Source organism: Arvicanthis niloticus, chromosome 23, assembly GCF_011762505.2.
Source record: "Arvicanthis niloticus isolate mArvNil1 chromosome 23, mArvNil1.pat.X, whole genome shotgun sequence".
Lineage (NCBI taxonomy): Eukaryota > Metazoa > Chordata > Mammalia > Rodentia > Muridae > Arvicanthis > Arvicanthis niloticus.
This window is the reverse complement of record NC_133430.1, coordinates 18,254,396-18,272,963: the sequence shown is the minus strand read 5'-3', so window position 1 is coordinate 18,272,963 and position 18,568 is coordinate 18,254,396. Positions and strand designations below refer to the sequence as shown.

Sequence of the window (18,568 nt, the reverse complement as noted above, 5' to 3'; positions counted from 1 at the left end):
CTTCCTTTAACTTTTTGGACTTTGCAGTCTTCTCTGAGCAGCTGGCACAGAAGCAGCATGCACAGCAGTGTCTGGTCACTGTGCATAGTAGATACATCAGTATCACCATAGATTGTGTTGTTTGAAGCATTTGAACGGTGGATGAGCTTGCTTGAAGCAGTTGTGTTGATGTTATGTGCCTCTCTCTCTCTCTCTCTCTCTCTCTCTCTCTCTCTCTCTCTCCCTCTCCCTCTCTCCCTCTCCCCCTCTCCCCCTCTCTCCCTCTCTCTCTCTCTCTCACACACACACAGTTTCCTACGTCTGTGTTTGTGTCTAACTTTAACAATACTGTTATCAATACAAATTGCAATGTAATATCAATCCCTGTATATTCACTTAATAAATGTCTTAAAGATTTCTGTGTTGCTAATAACTTTACAGAGTTCACTGACAAGAGCAGGGCTTGCTGTGAAATGAGGTCAGAAGTTACATCTCTCTTAGTGTCCCCTGTTTGGTGCTGATGAGACACACTTCAGTGTGTTTCATTCCGTGGTTTCTGGAGAGTTAGCTCATCTAGACTCATGCAGTCAGCCTCCTGGCCAGACACCATCCGGATCCACCTTCCCCATCAGTCTCTGTGTGCCTTCGAGGCAGAGCCCTGTGTCCGTGGCATCCATGTTCCTGGGTCATCAGCAGCCAGCAGTGCCACTTCTGTCCTAAGCCCATGAGGCATTGCAGACTACTGCATCCTGCACAGTGCCTTGAGACCAGCGTTGCAAACAAGAATGTGTAGCATCCAGTAGGCAGAGGCAGTAGCTAGAGCGTCTCTGCTTTCCCACAACTGTGACAAGACCTGACATTCAGCAATCAGTAATCGGCCATGTAGTGTAGCACTCCTAGGGCCCCAAAACTGTATTGGGTACAGAGCCAGCATGCCTCATTTACAACAAGGATGCCATTGGCAATTTTAGAATTGATCTAGAACAGCAGTTTCCACCCCTTGGTGGTCAGTGGGCCCTTTCACAGGGGTTACATATCAGATATCCTGCATATCGGGTATTTACATTGTGATCCGTAACAGTAGCAAACTTATAATTATGAAGTAAAAATGTAATAATCTTATGGTCGGGGATCAGTATTACTGTTGGGGAACTGAGGTCGCCGCATCAGGAGGGTTGAGTACACTGATCTAGATGCTGATAATATTTCACCGTTGACAGAAACAGAACCATCCCCAGCTCTTCTGAGCCCCAGGTTCATTTGCTTCTGAGGTAATGGATTCCCACTTTTCTGTAGTCAGGGTTAAAGAGAAAAAAAATCAAATTCTAAGCCTTGACTTCAATCACGTCTACTCTCTCCCTTCTCTGTTTGGTTAAATCATTATTTTTGTTGTTGCTGTTCTGAGTGATGGTGCATACCACAAGCAAATGATGTCTTCTCAGATGATCGATGGTCAGTCTCATAGGTCCCACTAAGACGGGTGTGGCTGAGAGAGCTAGTGAAATTCACAAGCATTGCACCTGAGCCCTCCTCCATGTCCCTTTGTACACCTCTGCCCAGTCCCTCGGGAGGCCACAGCTGAGCAAGTGCTCCACGGAGCATGTCTTGTAACCTTTTAAATTCCACCCATGAATCATTCCCACTGAAATAATGTAGGAGGAGACAGGCTGGGAACACATTGGAGAAACACCCAAGAACCAAGAAAAGGAACTCTCCAGGGCACCAAATTGAAAGACTAAGGGACCAGGCTGGAGAGATGGCTCAGTGGTTAAGAGCACCGACTGCTCTTCCAGAGGTCCTGAGTTCAGTTCCCAGCAACCGCATGGTGGCTCACAACCATCTGTAATGGGATCCGATGCCCTCTTTTGGTGTGTCTGAAGACAGCTACAGTGTATTCATAGACATAAAATAAGTAAATAATTCTTTAAAGAAAAGAAAGACTAAGGGACCTAGATCTTTAGCACCAAAATGACACATGGAGAAAGGACTTGAAATGAGATCAGGATAGGACAGCTGGACTAGACTGTCCTATAGTGGGGGACCATCTAGTAACAAATTCAGAAAGTCACATGAAAATTAAAAGCCTGAACCTGCAAAGGGTTTGAAACAAGCCTGGTTGTTTCCCAGACCTCAAAAAGGCTGCTTCTGGAGATGGGAGTGGCTCAAACTTCAGGGCTGAAAGCAGACGCCTGTCCTCTAGGCTTTCAGCCAGATCAGTCTTCTTGCACCCCACACTCTTGTACTGGTCCTCCTGCCCAGAAGCTGCACTGTCACAAGCATCCTAGCTACCAAAACCCCTACTCTCCAGAGCCCTATGGTGTACCCACTTTGTGAGCTTTCCCCAGACCCTAGCTGTAAACATCTGTGGGCCAGAGGTACAGGCCACTTTTCTGTCATTTCCTTCCTTAACAATCAGCCCATCTGATAAAGAAGGCATATTCCCTCTGGCCTCTCCTGGCTCCTACCTACAGACTCTGGGTCTACAGAACTGGGTGCTATCCCAGTTCCAGGGAAACCCAGTACCTTGGGTCTTTGTGAATTCAAGGCCAACCTGATCTATATAAATAAGCCAGGTCAGCCAGGACTCAAAAGACAAACAAAACAAAAATCAAACAAACAAAAAACCAGTGTCTCATGGAGAGTTTTAGACTTGCAGTTGCTACGGGAGCTCATGTGGCTAATGGCGTAAACCACAAAGACTGCATAGACTTCTCTGTGATTGAGACAAACTGCTGAGCCTACATGATCCCAGCAATAACTAGTGCTTTCTCCCTCCCAGCTGAGGGAGGGAGAAGCCAACAATTTGTCATGTGTGATTCATGTCCACCCTCTCACCTGGTGTTTTATAAATGCATTGTCTTAAGTACTGTGCCTGGGAGGGTGCCTTTCTCTGTTTTGTAAAATGCCAAGCAATACCACTTGTGATATATAAATAATGATAATTAGGAGACAGCCTCAAATGATTTGACATGCAGATTGAAGGGAAAAGTGGTGCTTTTTTTTTTTTTTTAATACCCTAGAATTTGGATCAGAAATGGCATTCAAGAAAAAAGCATATTGGTTCTTGTCAGATGTGGATGGTTCAAACATTCTTATGTCTGAGGTCAGACATCCCAAGAGGAAGTTCAGGCTTGGAACATGTAGGGCATCAAAATTGGCTTAAGGCCATAAAGACTCTCCCATAGCTTCATGGCTGTTAAAAAAAAATGTTGAGTCTATGAGCTAAAGACTTGTACAGTTGCCAGACTTTTCCATTTTTCTGGTTCTCTTGTAGCAAATATGAGGCTGGCTATTTGTTTCATAGAAAGGATAGGACAGGGTGTGTGTGGACAGCTGCCACCCCAGGTTTGTTTCCTTGTCACTAAAGTCACTGCCACAGAGCACACCCTGAGAACTCAGACTGGTGCATCCCTGTGGCCTGCGTCCCCACAGGAACTCTGAGTTGGGTGCTACCACTACAAAAATAAGAGATGTTTCCCCAGATGCAGAATGGTCAAAGGTGAGACGTTGAGAAAGGACAAAGTGGGGGTTGTGGTGACATGATCCAGCACCTACTGCTAAATGGGGAATGTGTGGCTGGCAGTGCCAGCCAGCAGTGTCTTTAGCTTACGTCACCAGGCCCAGGCCTGCAGGAGTTCTTGGTCTCCAGCTTCTTTCCTCTGCCTTTTGCAGTTCTAATACTTAGGTTTGTGTCTCTCATTACCAAGACCACTTCCTGTTTCTCTTGTGAGAGCTTGTGGTCACCTGGCTGAGCAATCTCCAGTCCAGTCCCTTGCCCAAGCTATTCCAGCTACCTCACGATGAGATGTCTCCTTCAGAACCTCTGCATCTCCTCAGTCAATCTCTAACTGCATCCCTGGGGTACATTTGGGTGTCGATGATGGGTAGTCATCAAACAAGTATAAGCAACAAGGCAAGCATTGAAGGTTCTTTGCTTCAAAGCAGGGCTCGAAGGCAGTAGCCAAGCCGTATCGTCAGTGTTCTGACATTTCCAGTTGATGGACATGAGCTCCCAGCAACAAGGCATCTCCCCCAACGCCTCCAGGCTGACTCATGCCTGAGTCACTAATAACCAGATAACATACCTGGCTTAATGGAGGCAAAGCACAGATGTCCAGCTCTCTTCTCATTTAGAGACGTGTTAACAGTCCCCAGTGCTAACATTTCCCCACTCCCATACCAGTGCGCTCAGCTCCATGAAATGAGCCTCCTCTAAGCTTTTCGTTGAATGTATTGCTCTCCCCTGATGCTCTTCCTGCCATCGCTGCTTGTCAAAATTATACTCAAGTTTTAAAAACCGCTACAGTATTAATTTTCTACAAAGCCTTTCCTCAGCCTGCCACAGACATGAGTCATTCTTCCCTTTTTAATTTATTTGTCTGTCTGTCTGTCTAGCATTTCTGCCAGGCCTTTGTCACATACTGCATTTCTTCGAATCAACCAACATCTTTGCCATAACAGCTATAACCCCATACCTGCCTGCAGGTCCATATGGTGTGGTTTTCCTGTAGTGCTGGGGATTGAACCCAGGGCATTCCACATATTTGGATAGTTCTCTACCACTGAGCCTCACCCCCAGCCCTCCTCTGTGCTCCTTAATGTGCACAAGACCCTTCCCCATGTGTTAGTGCAGCTGCTGGTCTACAGAAGCCAATAAAACAAGCAGAGCGGGCACTTTAGTCTCCTGCCTGCAGCTCGGTGTTTCTTGCGTACCCACTGAGCAGCAGGGCTTGTCCTGGGGATGTAAGGTTGAAACGTTGTGCAGGTTGGTTTTTTGTCAGCCTGACACAAGCTGGCATCACCTGGGAAGAGAGAAACTCAACTGAGAGAATGTCTCCACCAGATTAGCCCATAGGCAGGTGCGTGGAACACTTCTCGAGTCATGATTGATGAGGGAGGGCCCAGCCCACAGTGAGGGGTGCAGCCTCTCACAGAAGAAAATAATTTGGGGGAAGGAGTTATAGAACATATTTTCCTGTCCATCATTGAAAAATAGCTCTGAAATCACTCAGTATTCTTGGAGGTATCATAAAGATACATCATCCTTAAGATCTTCTGGGTGTTTTAGAAAACAAGATTAAGTCATAGCCTCCCTCTGTGTCTGCAGGGCCTGGACACCTTCAAAGTGAAACAGAAATTCTTCTCCAGCAACTGTGAGCCGATGGCCTCCTTTCCTGTGCCCTATGACCTGCCCCCAGAGCTCTACGGGAGTGAAGGTGAGATACAAAAGAAGGGAACCGTGACCATGCGCAGTAGTGGAAGTAAGCAACTTGGGAGGCAGCCGTGGTCTCTGTGTGAGCCTGGGTCCTGGAAACCACTGGAGGCTCAGACTTGCAGCAGGTTCCTGCTTCCGTGTCTGAAGCCACTCAAGGGATGCAGTTCTCTTAGAGCCCACGCACACTCAGTTGCCAGGAGTCATCAGAGCCTTAATTTACATGAGCTTCACGTATATATTGGTATTTACTATAATAGAAACGAAACTGGAAAATGCTTAAATGTTTACATTGACTTATTAGTTTTAAAATAATAAGCCACCCTATTATGCCTTGTGGCCAGTTCCCAAAGTAAAAGACAAAATTAGTGAGGGAAGTGGTGTCATTTCATGGTTTTCAAAAGCATCTTTATTGTGCAGCCTAAACGGTGACTGCTGAACCCTCTCATCTGCTGCTGCTTCCTCTGTTGTGATGTCAGCCATACATAGCCTGTAGACACATTAAAGCCAGGATAGCACAGGATGGCATTGTGTCACTAAGAAATAACTTTGATTTATAGACACACCCCAGGAGAGGTCAGCACGCCACACTTTGAAACTTGCTGCACTGGACTTTCCTAGAGGCGGTGACCAAGTACAGTTCCCACTAAAGATTCCATAGGACAGTCCACAGCAGTGATTGTCAATCCGTGGGTCAAACCTTTAGGGTCAAATATCAGATATCCTACATATCAGATATTTATATTACAATTCATAGCATTAGAATGTTTTATGGCTGGGGTCATCACAACATGAGGAACTGGATTAAAGGGTCACAGCATAAGGAAGGTGGAGAACCACTGGTCTACAGGGTCAGACATCCTCACTGGGGATCATCCCAGGGTGACCATCCTCCCTGGGCAGCTGTTACCACCCAAAGAATGTCAGTCTTTAAAGTGGGTTCAGGGTCATAGAGATGTGCAATCAGGAAGCACTTCTGACTTCAAATACTTGTGTTTACTATCCAACCATAACTGACACTCTGTAGAGAACAGACACCTCCAGGAATGGCCAGGTTAGAACATGCAAATGTGCTAAATCTGAACAAGGACTGTATGTAGTGTGGTGGGGAGGTTTGAATGGCGTCACTTCATTAACAGTCCCAAGTCTTCAGTTCATGACAGACAGTCTGGTGCAGGCTTTCCTCCCACAGCTGTGCCAGCTGGCTTCTGGGAAATTCCCTCCCACAATCACCTTGGGGCTTTCTTGATGAACCAGACCTCTTCATCTGGTGAACCCATTTCCTCAGACTGTGTTGATATATGCTGCCAGTGTGCCATCCTAAACGCTACAGGTGACATTGCCCCTCCCTAGCTGTTGACACACTTATGAAGCATGACTCTTCTATGAGCTTTCAGAGTTTGTATCTCATACATATTCATTGTAACAGCAGGGTTGCAATAGATTTCAACCAGAATTTCACCAAAGGTGAAATTTTACCTTAGGCTCTGCCAAAATAAAATTGTAAAAAGGAGGCCATGTTTTAAAATAACTTGTTTATGTGCCATCTGTCCTGCTTAGTAAGTAGCCTTGGGCAGTTTGCTGAGTTGTAGGCCTGTGTCAGTTTGCAAAATGGGGATGCTAGTTCCTCTTGCAGGCTGTTGAGAGCGTTAACTGAGATGAAGTCTATCAGGTGCCTACCACAGTGCCTAGCTCAGCTAGCAGTCGGTAAACATTGGCTGGATTTATCATAACTACTCTTCTTACAAGGTCTAGTTCAGTCCCCTGTGCACTGGACATTGAATTAGTGTGAGCCTCTCTCCCTGTCCTTACTAAGCACCGGCTTTGGAGTCTATAGCTCTTGTAGCTCAGTCCCCTCACCTCTGGCTTTGTGCTTTCCTTTCTTTCTCTGTTTGTCGTGTTTCTCCTCTTTTAAGTCAAGTTCTAGAGAAGAATGACCTGAGATGGTTGCTTTGGGCCCTGCCTACTGGGGTCTGACCCTGGGCCTTGCCCTCCTTAAGCCATGGCCGGGTTCCTTCCCTGTCCAGTAGCCCTCTCCAGAGGAGGAGGAAAACAAGGGAGAGATCACAAACACTCAGATGTCCTGAAGTTCCTTCCCTCTAGTAGGAAAAACATTTGCAACAGCTCAGAATTTTGCAGTGGGCAGGTGTTAACCTAGACTGTAGGAAGTTTAAATCTTCTATTTGACCAGCAAACAAGGTGCTTTTTTAGGGTGTTTTGTTGAATTTCTTGTTTCTTAGCCATTTTCTTTGAAAGATACATAGAAAAGAAATTGGAACATTGTGCTTTATCACTGTTATTTTGTCTTCTGCATTCCTTCAGCAGTGTGCAGAATAATGTTAGTAATTTAGATATTACTTTCCAAATGCCCAGTGTTCTGTAAAGGTCTGTGGCCCATACAGAGGTGTTTTATTAAGGCAAAGGAAAACAAGTGGTTAAGGCCATTTCAAAAGCACTTCATTTTTAAAAGTGATTTTTGAACTGTGGCAACACACAGAAGGTCTCATCCCATATTTTTTTTTTAAATCAGAGGTCCACACCGAAAGCTTAACAGGAATATCCCACTGCAAAAGCGCAGCCAGGTGTTATCTTGGAACAAAGAAACTGGTCAGATAACGTGACGGAAGCTAAGCTCATTTCCTGGGGTGCTTTGCTTTGAACCATAGTTGACAGTTCTCTACAGAGTCACAATATTGAGAGCCTACTGTGTGCAGGCACAGTTCTTAAAGTCTCTGGGTGATGCAGATAGGTATGGGTTCCCCCATTATCAAGTTTAGGTTGTGCTTTTGAAAAGAGAGATCCACTTTAAGAATAGGAATGGTGAGTTGGGTGTGGTATCACATGCCTTTAATCTTAGTACGTGGGCGGCAAAGGCAGGCAGATCTCTGTTAGTTCAAAGTCAGCCTGGTCTACGAAGCAAGTCTAGGACAGCCAGGGCTGTTACACAGAGAAACCCTGTCTCGAAAAACCAAAAAGTAAATATTGTAGTAGTAATAATAATAATTGGAATGGTGTTTGTCTTTTTATTCCTTCCTTCCTATGCTGGGTTAGAATCCAGGGCCAGCACATGTTGGGTGGGCACTGTGCTACTGATCCACACACACAGTTCTATGGGCTTTTAAATTTTCATACAAGTATGTATTTTATGTTGAACATATTCTCCTATACCCTCCCCCTTCTCAGCCCTCCCCTCCCCCATTAGTCCCCTGTGTCCCTACACTGCTTTACTTCCCCCTTCCTGGCATGTATACGTGAATAATTTTATGTGAGTATATAAAAATCTAGGAGCCAAATGAAAGAAAGCGTACTCGTCCTTCTGAGACTAGCTTGATTCTCTTGATGTGGATCCCTCCATCCTCCTGTGTCACCTTGCCTGAAGTCAGCATAACTGCATTCTTGTGTGTGACTGAGTGTTCTCTATTATACATGCATACATACATACATACATACATACGTACATACATACGTACATACATGTAACAGTCTCTCATTCCTTGGTGTTAGACCCCAGGTTGGCTCCATAACTGAGCCACTGTGAGTGCTGCTTCAGTGTCGTGGTGTGTGAGTGTCTGTGTGTGTTGCCTGGGAGTCCTTTGGGAAAATCAGCCAGGAGTAGTGTAGCTGGGCCATATGGTAGATCTGGTTTTAGATTTGAGACACCTCTGTGCTGACGTCTACACTGTCTGGACTAGTTTACATTCTCAGCTGCAGTGTAGAGTAGCAAGCGCTGGCAAGGATGTGTGTAAAGGGAACCCATCGTGCCTTTGGGAGCAAGATCACCAGCCCCTTAAATGAACATGGTAGTTCAGTTTCTCCAATTGACAACCTTGAGTTGGAAGAGAATGTGAAACAGGTCCTATACTGATTCCAAGGGCATCTCTCCATTTTTTTTTTTAGCAGATATTCTTTGTATCCTATATTAAAAGAATAAACTGCCGGGTGGTGGTGGCGCACGCCTTTAATCCCAGCACTTGGGAGGCAGAAGCAGGCGGATTTCTGAGTTCAAGGCCAGCCTGGTCTACAGAGTGAGTTCCAGGACAGCCAAGGCTACACAGAGAAACCCTGTCTCGAAAAACAAAACAAAAACAAGAAAAGAATAAATACAGTGATGTTAGAGGAAAGTCTGTCATACTTTGACCTAAGAAGTGTTGAGACCAGGGCTGTGGCTCGGCATTCGAGTGAGTGCATGAGACTCTGGGACTAGATCCTTGGCACTGGAAGGAACGAAGCAAGGAAAGAAGATAAGTAAGCACAATGGTGAGAGCAAGCACATCTGGAATTTACAAAGTAGGTAAGCGTGCAGAGCTTCAACTCTGATAGTAGCTTGTTTTGTTTTGTTTAGAATTTCATACATGAATCCACTATTTTTACATCATTCCCACCCCTCCAACCTTCCCCTCAATCTCTGCCCCTCCAAACCCTCTAAATTCATGACCTCTTCTGTAATTATTATTAAACACACATACCCTACTGAGTCTAGTTATTGTTGCCTGGATATACATTACCAGGATATTAAAGGATAGCCACTTAGGATTAAGAAACCCCTCAGGGGGTTGTCCCTAGAAACCCTGGTCCTACCTCCCTTCCTCCCTCATTAGCCGCTACCTGTATTGTTTTGGAGCTCTCTTGGACCCCATGACCAGCAACTCAAAAGACAGTGTTTGTGTTAGACAGCCTGTGGCTCCTGGAAGGAATATTATCTATCACCCTATGTCAGGTAACTCCATTGGAACTCTGTGTGTGTGTGTGTGTGTGTGTGTGTGTGTGTGTGTGTGCGTGCACATGCCTGTACGTGTGTTTTTTATATAAACTGTATTAGAAACACATGTACACACATGTGTGCAATCTTAAGTAGGCTTATAAATAATTCCCTGTACTTTTGTCAAACACCCTTGGAGCTGTCACCCTGCCCTCCTTCCCCTCCCCATGTTGCCCTCTCTTCTCCATTATAGTGATGTCACCCTCCAGTCTTCCTTCCCTTCCACAGCATCTGTGCTCTACTGTTCCTCTCTATTTAAAAAAAAATTATACAAGGTCATCCATATATAGTATTTTGCAAGAAGCACACAAGAATTTCCTTGTGCCTCTCACCAAGTTTCCTGAGTCAGTACTGTGTTCCATTTGCATCCGTCCTCGCACATTTCCCAAGCTGTCTGAAATTTGAAGATATAATATCTTTCCCCCCTAAATAAAAGCATTTTCTTCCATAAGTCGGTGTCACTGTCAGGGCCGCAGTTTGTATGGAGTCTGTGCTTTTCCTGTGCGGAATACGTTCACACTTCTTGCAGTGAAAGAGAGAGCCTGGATCGTTATATGTGTCACTCATTTAGCCCACCTGTAGCCTCCATCAGCGCGGGGCAGGTCCGTAGCCGTGTGTGTCCTGACATTCAGTTTTCGCAGAGCACAGGCTAGTGACTTTGTAATCCACAGGAAGCATTCTATGCTGTGTTTGCCCACTGTTTCTTCTTCATGAGGCCCAGGCAGTCGTACTTTTGCCACGAGAACCACCAAAGTATATTGTGTTTGTCCTGATGTTTCATGTCAGGAGGCACCTGGTACCAACTGCTCCTTTCACAACTCTTCTCTTTGGAGGCTCTGATTGGTGTCTACCAAGTTATATGTAATCTCTCCTAGGCAGCATGTATTTGTACATACTAATTTCAGTGGCTGGGAAAGGCTAATAAACTACAGGTGTACAGACTCAGCAGACGAGGTCCTGGCAGCCTGCTTGAGCTGAGATACCAAGTTCAGACTGAGCCCATATAATCAGATATATCACATGTATCACATTTACTCACATAGAAGCAGATATATCATATATATCACATATAATCCCGTATAAGCAGATGGAGCACATCCTCTAAGCCATTTCAGAACCACTGATCCCAAATAGTGTAACTATTGTTGATTAGCTTAGAATAGTTCCTTGTGTTCAGATATCAGAGTAAGTTCAGCTTAGACCAGTCATAACTATCACTAAATTATGAAGTCCAAACTGAAAGAGGGAGATGGGAAGTTGATTCAGTTGTCCTTTCCCAAAAAATAAAAAACAATTAAAAAAAGGGTAGTTACATAAAATTGGTATGTTTTATTTTTAAAGATCTATTTTTCCAAAAGGAAAATCTTGAGAAATGAGGAATGTTTTGGGGTTTTTTGTTTGTTTGTTTGTTTGTTTTGTTTTGTTGGTTTTCGAGACAGGGTTTCTCTGTGTAGCTCTGGCTGTCCTGGAACTCACTCTGTAGACCAGGCTGGCCTCAAACTCAGAAATCCGCCTGCCTTTGCCTCCCAAGTTCTGGGATTAAAGGCGTGCTCCACCACCGCCCGGCATGAGGAATGTTTTAATGAGGCATCTAGAAAAAAAATTTTAGAATGAATTTTTTTTTTAATTGCTATGTAGTACTGGCTGGTCTGGAACTGGTTATGCGTAGACCAGGCTGGCCTGGAACTCACTAGCTCTTTCCCTGTCTCCAAGATTAAAGGCATGGGTCATAATGCCCAGCTTTTTAGACTTTTGGTCTCCTTCTTTAATGAAATCTGCATTTATTTCATAGCATAACCAGAAAGCAGGAAGTAAACTACCAGCTCAGCTTCCAAAGAGGGTGTGGTAAGGAATCTTAAGGAAATTATTGTTGAAATAACCATGCAATTGATCCAGCTCCCTTGAAATAAACACCTGGTTTTCAGCGAAGTGAGTTGTTCTTCCTCCCACCAGACAGTGTTCTGCTCCAGTGTAGACACTCCCAGATCAGTGGTTCCTCAGGAGGAAGCAGTGGGCTGGCTCACTTAACAGTGATGCTGCCCATATACACCATTTCTGCTAAGTTTGTTAAAGCAGAGGACCATGTTTTAGAACTTCCCTTAGATTTCAAGTTAGATTATCTTTATTCATCTGGTTTCCTGGGTTGGCTGAAGTAGATGTCACTGGAACACACTTGAGTTTGTCTCTTTACCCACCTGCCCCCCACACACACAACCCAGGCTGCTTCTGCTGGGGATCTCTGACCTGAGAAAGAGTCCTTTAAAGTGAGTCCTTAAGTGTCCCTGCACAGTGGGGACTGGGAAGAGTACATGTGAGGTTGGCCCTGGCAGTAACAGTTCTAGGCCCTTAACCCTGGACCAGTCCTTAAAAGCATCAGAGAAAAGAGCAAGTCGCCTGGCAGACAGAGATTGTGTGGCTTATTGGGACTTGTCTGTTGTAAACCCTGTCAGAACTTGCACAGCACACGGGACACTGCTACTTCTTACCCTGAGAGAGACCGTGATGGTTACCACAGCACCCTGCACTGCTTGAGTCCCTCTAGTATGCTAGGAGCTGATGCAGGCTTGTGACATGAATTAATTCACTGTATTTTCATAACCCCCCAACAGGACTGCTACAGTGCAAGTCCCACTTTCCAAATAAGGAACCTGGGACACTCGGGTTACCTTGGTCAAGGCTGCACAGGCAGACTGGCTCCACCTTCCATACTTAACATAAACATAGATGCCCACTCCAGAGCCAAAGGGGGATGAAGTAGAAACACAAAGGTATTGAACCTGCAGACTGTTATCCCCAGCCTTCCAGCTTCGTTAAACCTTAGCATGGGCTTCCTTGTTCGTCACCTCCAAAGGTGCCTTCTTGTTTATCTTCCTGGTCTTTCCTCTACCTACAAGCAGTCTTTCGTCCCTAACTGCAGGCCTGGCCATGCTCCTTTGCCGTTCCACTGTATTCCTGGGGGGCTGGGAAGCAGGGGTAAGATTTCATGTTCTTTACCTTGGATCCTAAGCTCTTACTGGGTTGAGATCAGCTTTAGAACTTAATCCAAATATGCGTTGCTTGACCCAGCCCAGACCCAGTGAGGCAAGCTGTCTGGTCAAGAGGAAAGATCTTACTCTAACAGGCTATCCAGGGAGGCTCTTACCAACCTGCTAGGAAACCAGCCACAGACACAGTAACAGCTACATATGGCCACCTGCTTTTCTGCCTTCCACTTTGGAATGTAAGTTCCCTCAACGAGGCTGGCAAATCTGGCTCACCTCCTTTCTGTCTGCAGTATCTAGCAGATGATTCCCTGGCATCTAGTCGCCACTCCGTAGCTATTCTGGATGCATGTGTGAGTAGATTACAAGGCCGGCTCTCTTTTGAGGGGTCTTTAGAGGATTAAGAGGATTGGGCACAAAGGTACAGTAGTGGCACAGCCACCCTCTTCTCCCTGTGGCTGCAGACCTGTCAGCCAGCCTGGGAAATGATCCACCCAAGAGTGCTGGCACTCTGCTCCTTTATAAAGCAGAGCTTCAAAGATCGGCCAACAGGGAGCTTCCCAGATCCTTGCCTGGTCCCTGTTGCCTGAGGGTGAGGGACAGGAATAAATGCAGTACTAAATAAATGAGGTTACTGGCTGCTTAGTAAGTCTGTCTGGTGCCAGGCATTGCTGTGAAGTGCGCATGGCAAGAATCAGGGTGTCCTCTGCCTGGAATGAAGTGGGGCAATGTCGCCCACAGAGCGACATGGGAAAGATAGGTGTATAATGGATCCAGGTACAAAAGACGGTGCCTCTAAAGGAAGAGAACGGCACTGATAGAGGGCAGGAAGTCAAGTCCAAGGCCATTAGTCCCCAGGCTCTCCGTCTTTTTGGAAAACAGGCCCTGGGGTTACCAGGTTCCAACAAACTTGGCGAGTCAACAAAAAAGGGTTTGTTTCGTACTTTCAAGGCCAGACGAAGGAAGGATGTTAAGATACTTTGTTGCCATCTTTGGAACTCCTTCAGATCCTTCCGTGAGTGGCTGTGGGCATGATTGCTCTGAGGTTACTCAGCACAAACAGGCTGCCCTCTGAGCTGCTATCACTTCTTTAGAGATGGGGAAGGGTTCCCAAAGTCAAATAGGTAGGGCTGGGTCAGTCCTGGCGGTCCTTAAGACTGAGGGAACCTGTTTACAATAAGCACTGTGGCCTTAGAAGTTCATCTTCCATAACACTGACGGAGGCAATGATGGGGACGTCCTTTAACCTGGGATTAACCCCGGCTCATGGTTCTTTTGAAATGGTTCCACTCTACCCATTCTCTGAAGAGAATGACTTGACAGACTGGGAGGTGAGTTATTAGTGCTTTAGGCAATGGTTACACAAGTATGGCGTCTGGAGTGTGAGTCCCCAGAAGCCATATAAGGTGGGCATGGTGGCACACTTGTCATTCCAGTGTCAGAAGGTGGTGGGATTGCCACAGTAAACTGGCCGGTCAGACTAGCTGTATTGGCGAGCTCTGGGTTCAATTGAGGACCCTGCTTCGATACATAAGGTGGAAGCTCTGGGTTCAATTGAGGACCCTGCTTTGATAAATAAGGTGGAGAATGACTAAAAGATTTCTAATGTCAACTCAGGCCAATGTAGAGAGAAGGGGAAGCGCTAGTTAGTGAACATCCTCATTGTGCTAGGAGCCCTCACAGGCCTTCTTGCCAGAGGACAGGCCCAGGCCTGTTGCTTCTGTGACGTTAGTCTTCGGTTATTTATACAGATCTTGTCATGTTGATCATTAACCTTTAAAATAACAGTATAACAAAAAACATTCTAGGAATATGACCCAAGACTTCTTGGTTATGTGTGAGCAGCTGAGAGCAGAGACATGCCAGTTGCCACCGTGCTTTTGTCAGCTTCCTAAGAGAAGAGAAAGGCTGGGGTGGCTCTGTGGGTAAAGTGATGTGCAAGTGTGGGGACCACACAAAGAAGAGCCGTGGTGCGCCTGTAACCCCTGGCCTCTGCACACCACATGCACAGGAAAGAGTACACTCGTGCACATGGCGGGGGGAGGGGGGTCATCTGTCGGGTGTTATGTCTTACATGCTACATGGCTTCATGTGGTTTTCTCCTGGCCTGTTCCCCATGCTCATTTAACCCTCGGTTCTAACATGAACCTTTATAAAAGCTATTGTCTGCAGACGGTACCGTGGGGTTTGGAAGGACTGATTCAGAAAGTATTCTTCACAACTTGGAAAGCTGAGCACCAAATGGTTTGATCCCAGTAGGCGAATAGCTCTGTGACAGTCCGAATAAACATATGTGCTGTGCTTCCTCCCCAGATCAGCCATGGATTTGGAACATTCCTTATGTCAAAGCACCTGACACGCATGGCAACATGTGGGTGCCCTCCTGAGGCGAAGTGCTGTGACATTTGAGTGTGACACAGTGGATGCTCTTGTTTGTACTGAAAATTCACCTCTCTTAAAGTCTTGCACCCATTCAAGACTCCTCACGAAAGTCGATCTGGGCTGTGTCTGATGGTCATTGTCAACATTCTTATTAAAGAAGAGGTGTTATTTTCTTAATTCACTTTTATATGTCCTAAAATGAAGCTATTAAATTTCACGGTATTTAAAAATGTGTACAGTCCTGGAATGAAATTACCAATTCCCAGCAAGCATGCAAAAAGCAGGCACGGTAGCGGCGTGCCTGTGACCCAGGGAGGGCAGTGGGATCCCTGAGCTTCACTGGCTAGCCAGCCTAGCCCAAGTGGTGAGCTCAAGGTTCAGTGATGGTGCCAGCTTTACAGATCAGTTTGACTTTGTGCCCTTCCTTCCTTCACCTGCTCAGAGAGAGCAGGGCCATTTGTTCTCTCCATCCTCAGTTTTCAATCTTCCTGGATCCCAGGAACCAGCCTACTATGGAAAGAGGCAACAGACCTCAGTGCTGGCAGCAGAAAGCAAGGTAGTGGTGGTGCCAGCCCTAAGCCAAGTACCTCAGATCCCCATGCATTGGTCCTCCAACTGCAAGACAGTGGCAGTGCTATTGCAGGGAGTCCCCACCAGCACCTGGAAGGAACTGGGGCTCAAGCCACAAGTGTGTCAGGCACAGCATACACAAGCTGAGAAAGGTATGAGGCTGCTCGGCCTGTCCTGCAGTTAATCATCATGGTGAACCGTAAGTTCATGACTTGCTTTGTGTGCTCGTTCTAGTTTGGTTCTCTGATCACACTCCTCTAGACCAGCAGGGCCCTGACGGCTCACTTAATAGAGGTTCTATAGAGTGGCCTTGGAGAAAGCCTGACAGTACCATTAGAGACTATCTGCACCCAAGAGGTTTGTGCTCCAAGCATCTGCGAGCCTGTGCCCCTCTCAGGAGCATGGGCCCTGCAAATGGCAGGTCTGAGCCAGGACCACGTGCTTTCTAGACACAGTTGCTAGTACACAAAAGAAGTAATGCCCCAAGAATAAAGGAGAACACATGGGCGCCTTTACCTGTATGGGCCCTTCTTCTGTCCTTGTTCTCATCCTTCTCTTCTTCCTCCTCTTCTTTCTCTTCCTCCCCCTCTTCTTCTCCTTCCTCTGTCTCCTCTTTCCTTCCTCCTCCTCCTCCACTTCTTTTTTCCTCTTCTTCTTTATTTCTTCTTTCTTTTTCCTCACGGAAGTAGCTGATTTCTTTAAAGCGCTAGAGGTTTATGCCACAGATCACACTGCTACAGTTCTGAGGACGTTGTACTTCATTATCCACAGGTTCCGGCTCAGCTTCCCAAGCTGAAGCAGCCAGCCCCTCTGCCTATGTGAAGCGTGGTGACCCCTTCTGTCCTTTGTTTCCCGCCTCCTCTCTCTTTGAGGTCTCTCAGTGGCACTATAGAGTGACTTTCTCCACCTGCTGAGGCCTCGGCACCACGTGAAACAGCCGCCTTCTGCTTCTCTGTCACTGCAGACAGACTGATGAGAGGAGTGTCCCACACGTGACCACAAAGAACCACAGTTGGGGAGGCTGTGTTTGTTCACGTGGCAGAAACGGTCCGTGGTTCCTGAGGTTCCCTCTGTATCCTGTGCTTAAGTCCCTGATCTACAGATGAGGAACCGAAGCTTCAAGGGCTGTCCACGTGACGTTCTGGACCAGACTCAGTTTTGCTGCCACAGAAGCTCACACCCTCTACACCACCCCATGCCCCACAGAGCAAGCTCAGGTGTCCTATTTTGAAGTAGATGTTAGATGGTTTTCCTGAATAGAAATTTTTAAAATGTCGTACAACTTTCAAGAGAATATGGTTTATGTACAAGACTTAGGATGTTTAGAATAAGGATCTTGGATCAATTTTGTCATGTCTTTTTCCTTTGCAAAAAGCCAGTTGTCTAGGCTAACTTATAAGTATTCTTACTGATTATGAAGCCATTTCTGAATGATCAAGCTGGTTTATTTTAAGTTTTACTTATGTGTCTCTGTAAGTATATGTCACATATGTACGGGTACCTTGGGAGGTCAGAGAGGGCATTGGAGCCCTTGGAAGCGGAGTCACAAGGGGCTATGCACTGCCTGACATGGCCACTGGGAGCTGACCCTGTCCTCTACAGGAGCAGCCATGCTCCTAATCCCTGCAGCATTTCTTTAGATGTTTTTTTAGTTTAGGGAGAGCATTTGACTTTCATTACCAGAGAATTACAGCTATAATCCCATCCTAAGAATACAAGAAAGAACTTGAGAACACGTGCCTTTGACTGAAGAACACCTTAAAATGGAGGTTTGCATGGGTGTTCTTTACCTACATCTATAGAACAGTGGTTATATTGGTGGATTAAGATAAGGCAGTACTGCAGTCTACCTTTTTGTGTGTCTTTTAAATAAGGCTTTATTTTGACTTAGGGGAAGCTGTACTTTACCATTTCTTTATATATTCCTGTCAACTATGATTTAGATGCATTGCTCATATAGGGTCCACACACAAGCCACTTGCTCCTGGGAACTGCCTATAGTGACCCAGCATGGAGCAGGTAGTCATGACTGAGCCCGATGTGCCCACTGGTCCCTGAGCTCTGTCTTTCCAGAACTGTTGCCTGTGTTTTTTGTTTTTTTTTTTTTTTCCAGTCTTCTAATGACCCTATCAAAGAGGCTCTCTGATTCTCATTTGTAAGCAGAAAACTAAGAAGATTATTCATTCAAAATCACATCACTGGGATTTGAACCCAGACAGTATAGTTCCCATTCCCTGTCCTGTGGCCAGGCAGTGACTGTGGCAGGTGTTCTGGCCAGGGACAGGCTTTGTATACACCAGATGCAACTATAGATACAAGGCCCTGTGCTTCCATCCACTGTAATAACAAATTATGGTTGGCATGTCAGAACCAACTAGAAGCACATAAACCCAAACACTAAATGCCACATTAGTATGCAGGCCTGAGTCACTGAATAACTTAAGCCAGGCTAGCTTCCTGCCGAGCAGGATCCTTTCTAGTTGAGTGTGGAGGGCTGACAAATCTGCACAGTTGAGTTTATTCTGTTATATTCTCTGACTGAAGCCTGCTCTTTCTACAGACTACAGCAAAGTACAATGTAGCAAAAATTAGACCGGATGCCAGATACTGGAGAGAGCAAGAGGCAGCCTGCCCAGGAAATTAGGTACTGGGATACTAACAAACAGTGACATGCAAATGAGGGTG

The 18,568-nt window shown here is 45.9% G+C and overlaps 1 protein-coding gene across 5 annotated transcripts in view; it reads left to right on the top strand.

Annotated features, from left to right (window-relative positions):
- Positions 1 to 18,568, top strand: part of Tdp1 (tyrosyl-DNA phosphodiesterase 1) — an 82,548-nt gene that overhangs the window by 57,283 nt on the left and 6,697 nt on the right. For 3 of the 5 annotated variants that reach the window (XM_076921426.1, XM_076921424.1, XM_076921427.1), the window contains exon 15: positions 5,087 to 5,195. In XM_076921426.1, coding sequence (XP_076777541.1) covers positions 5,087 to 5,195 — 109 coding nt within the window. Of the gene's footprint in view, positions 1 to 5,086; positions 5,196 to 15,244; positions 15,544 to 18,568 lie in introns of those variants that run through there. The other 2 variants (XM_076921428.1, XM_076921425.1) reach the window with 1 other exon arrangement.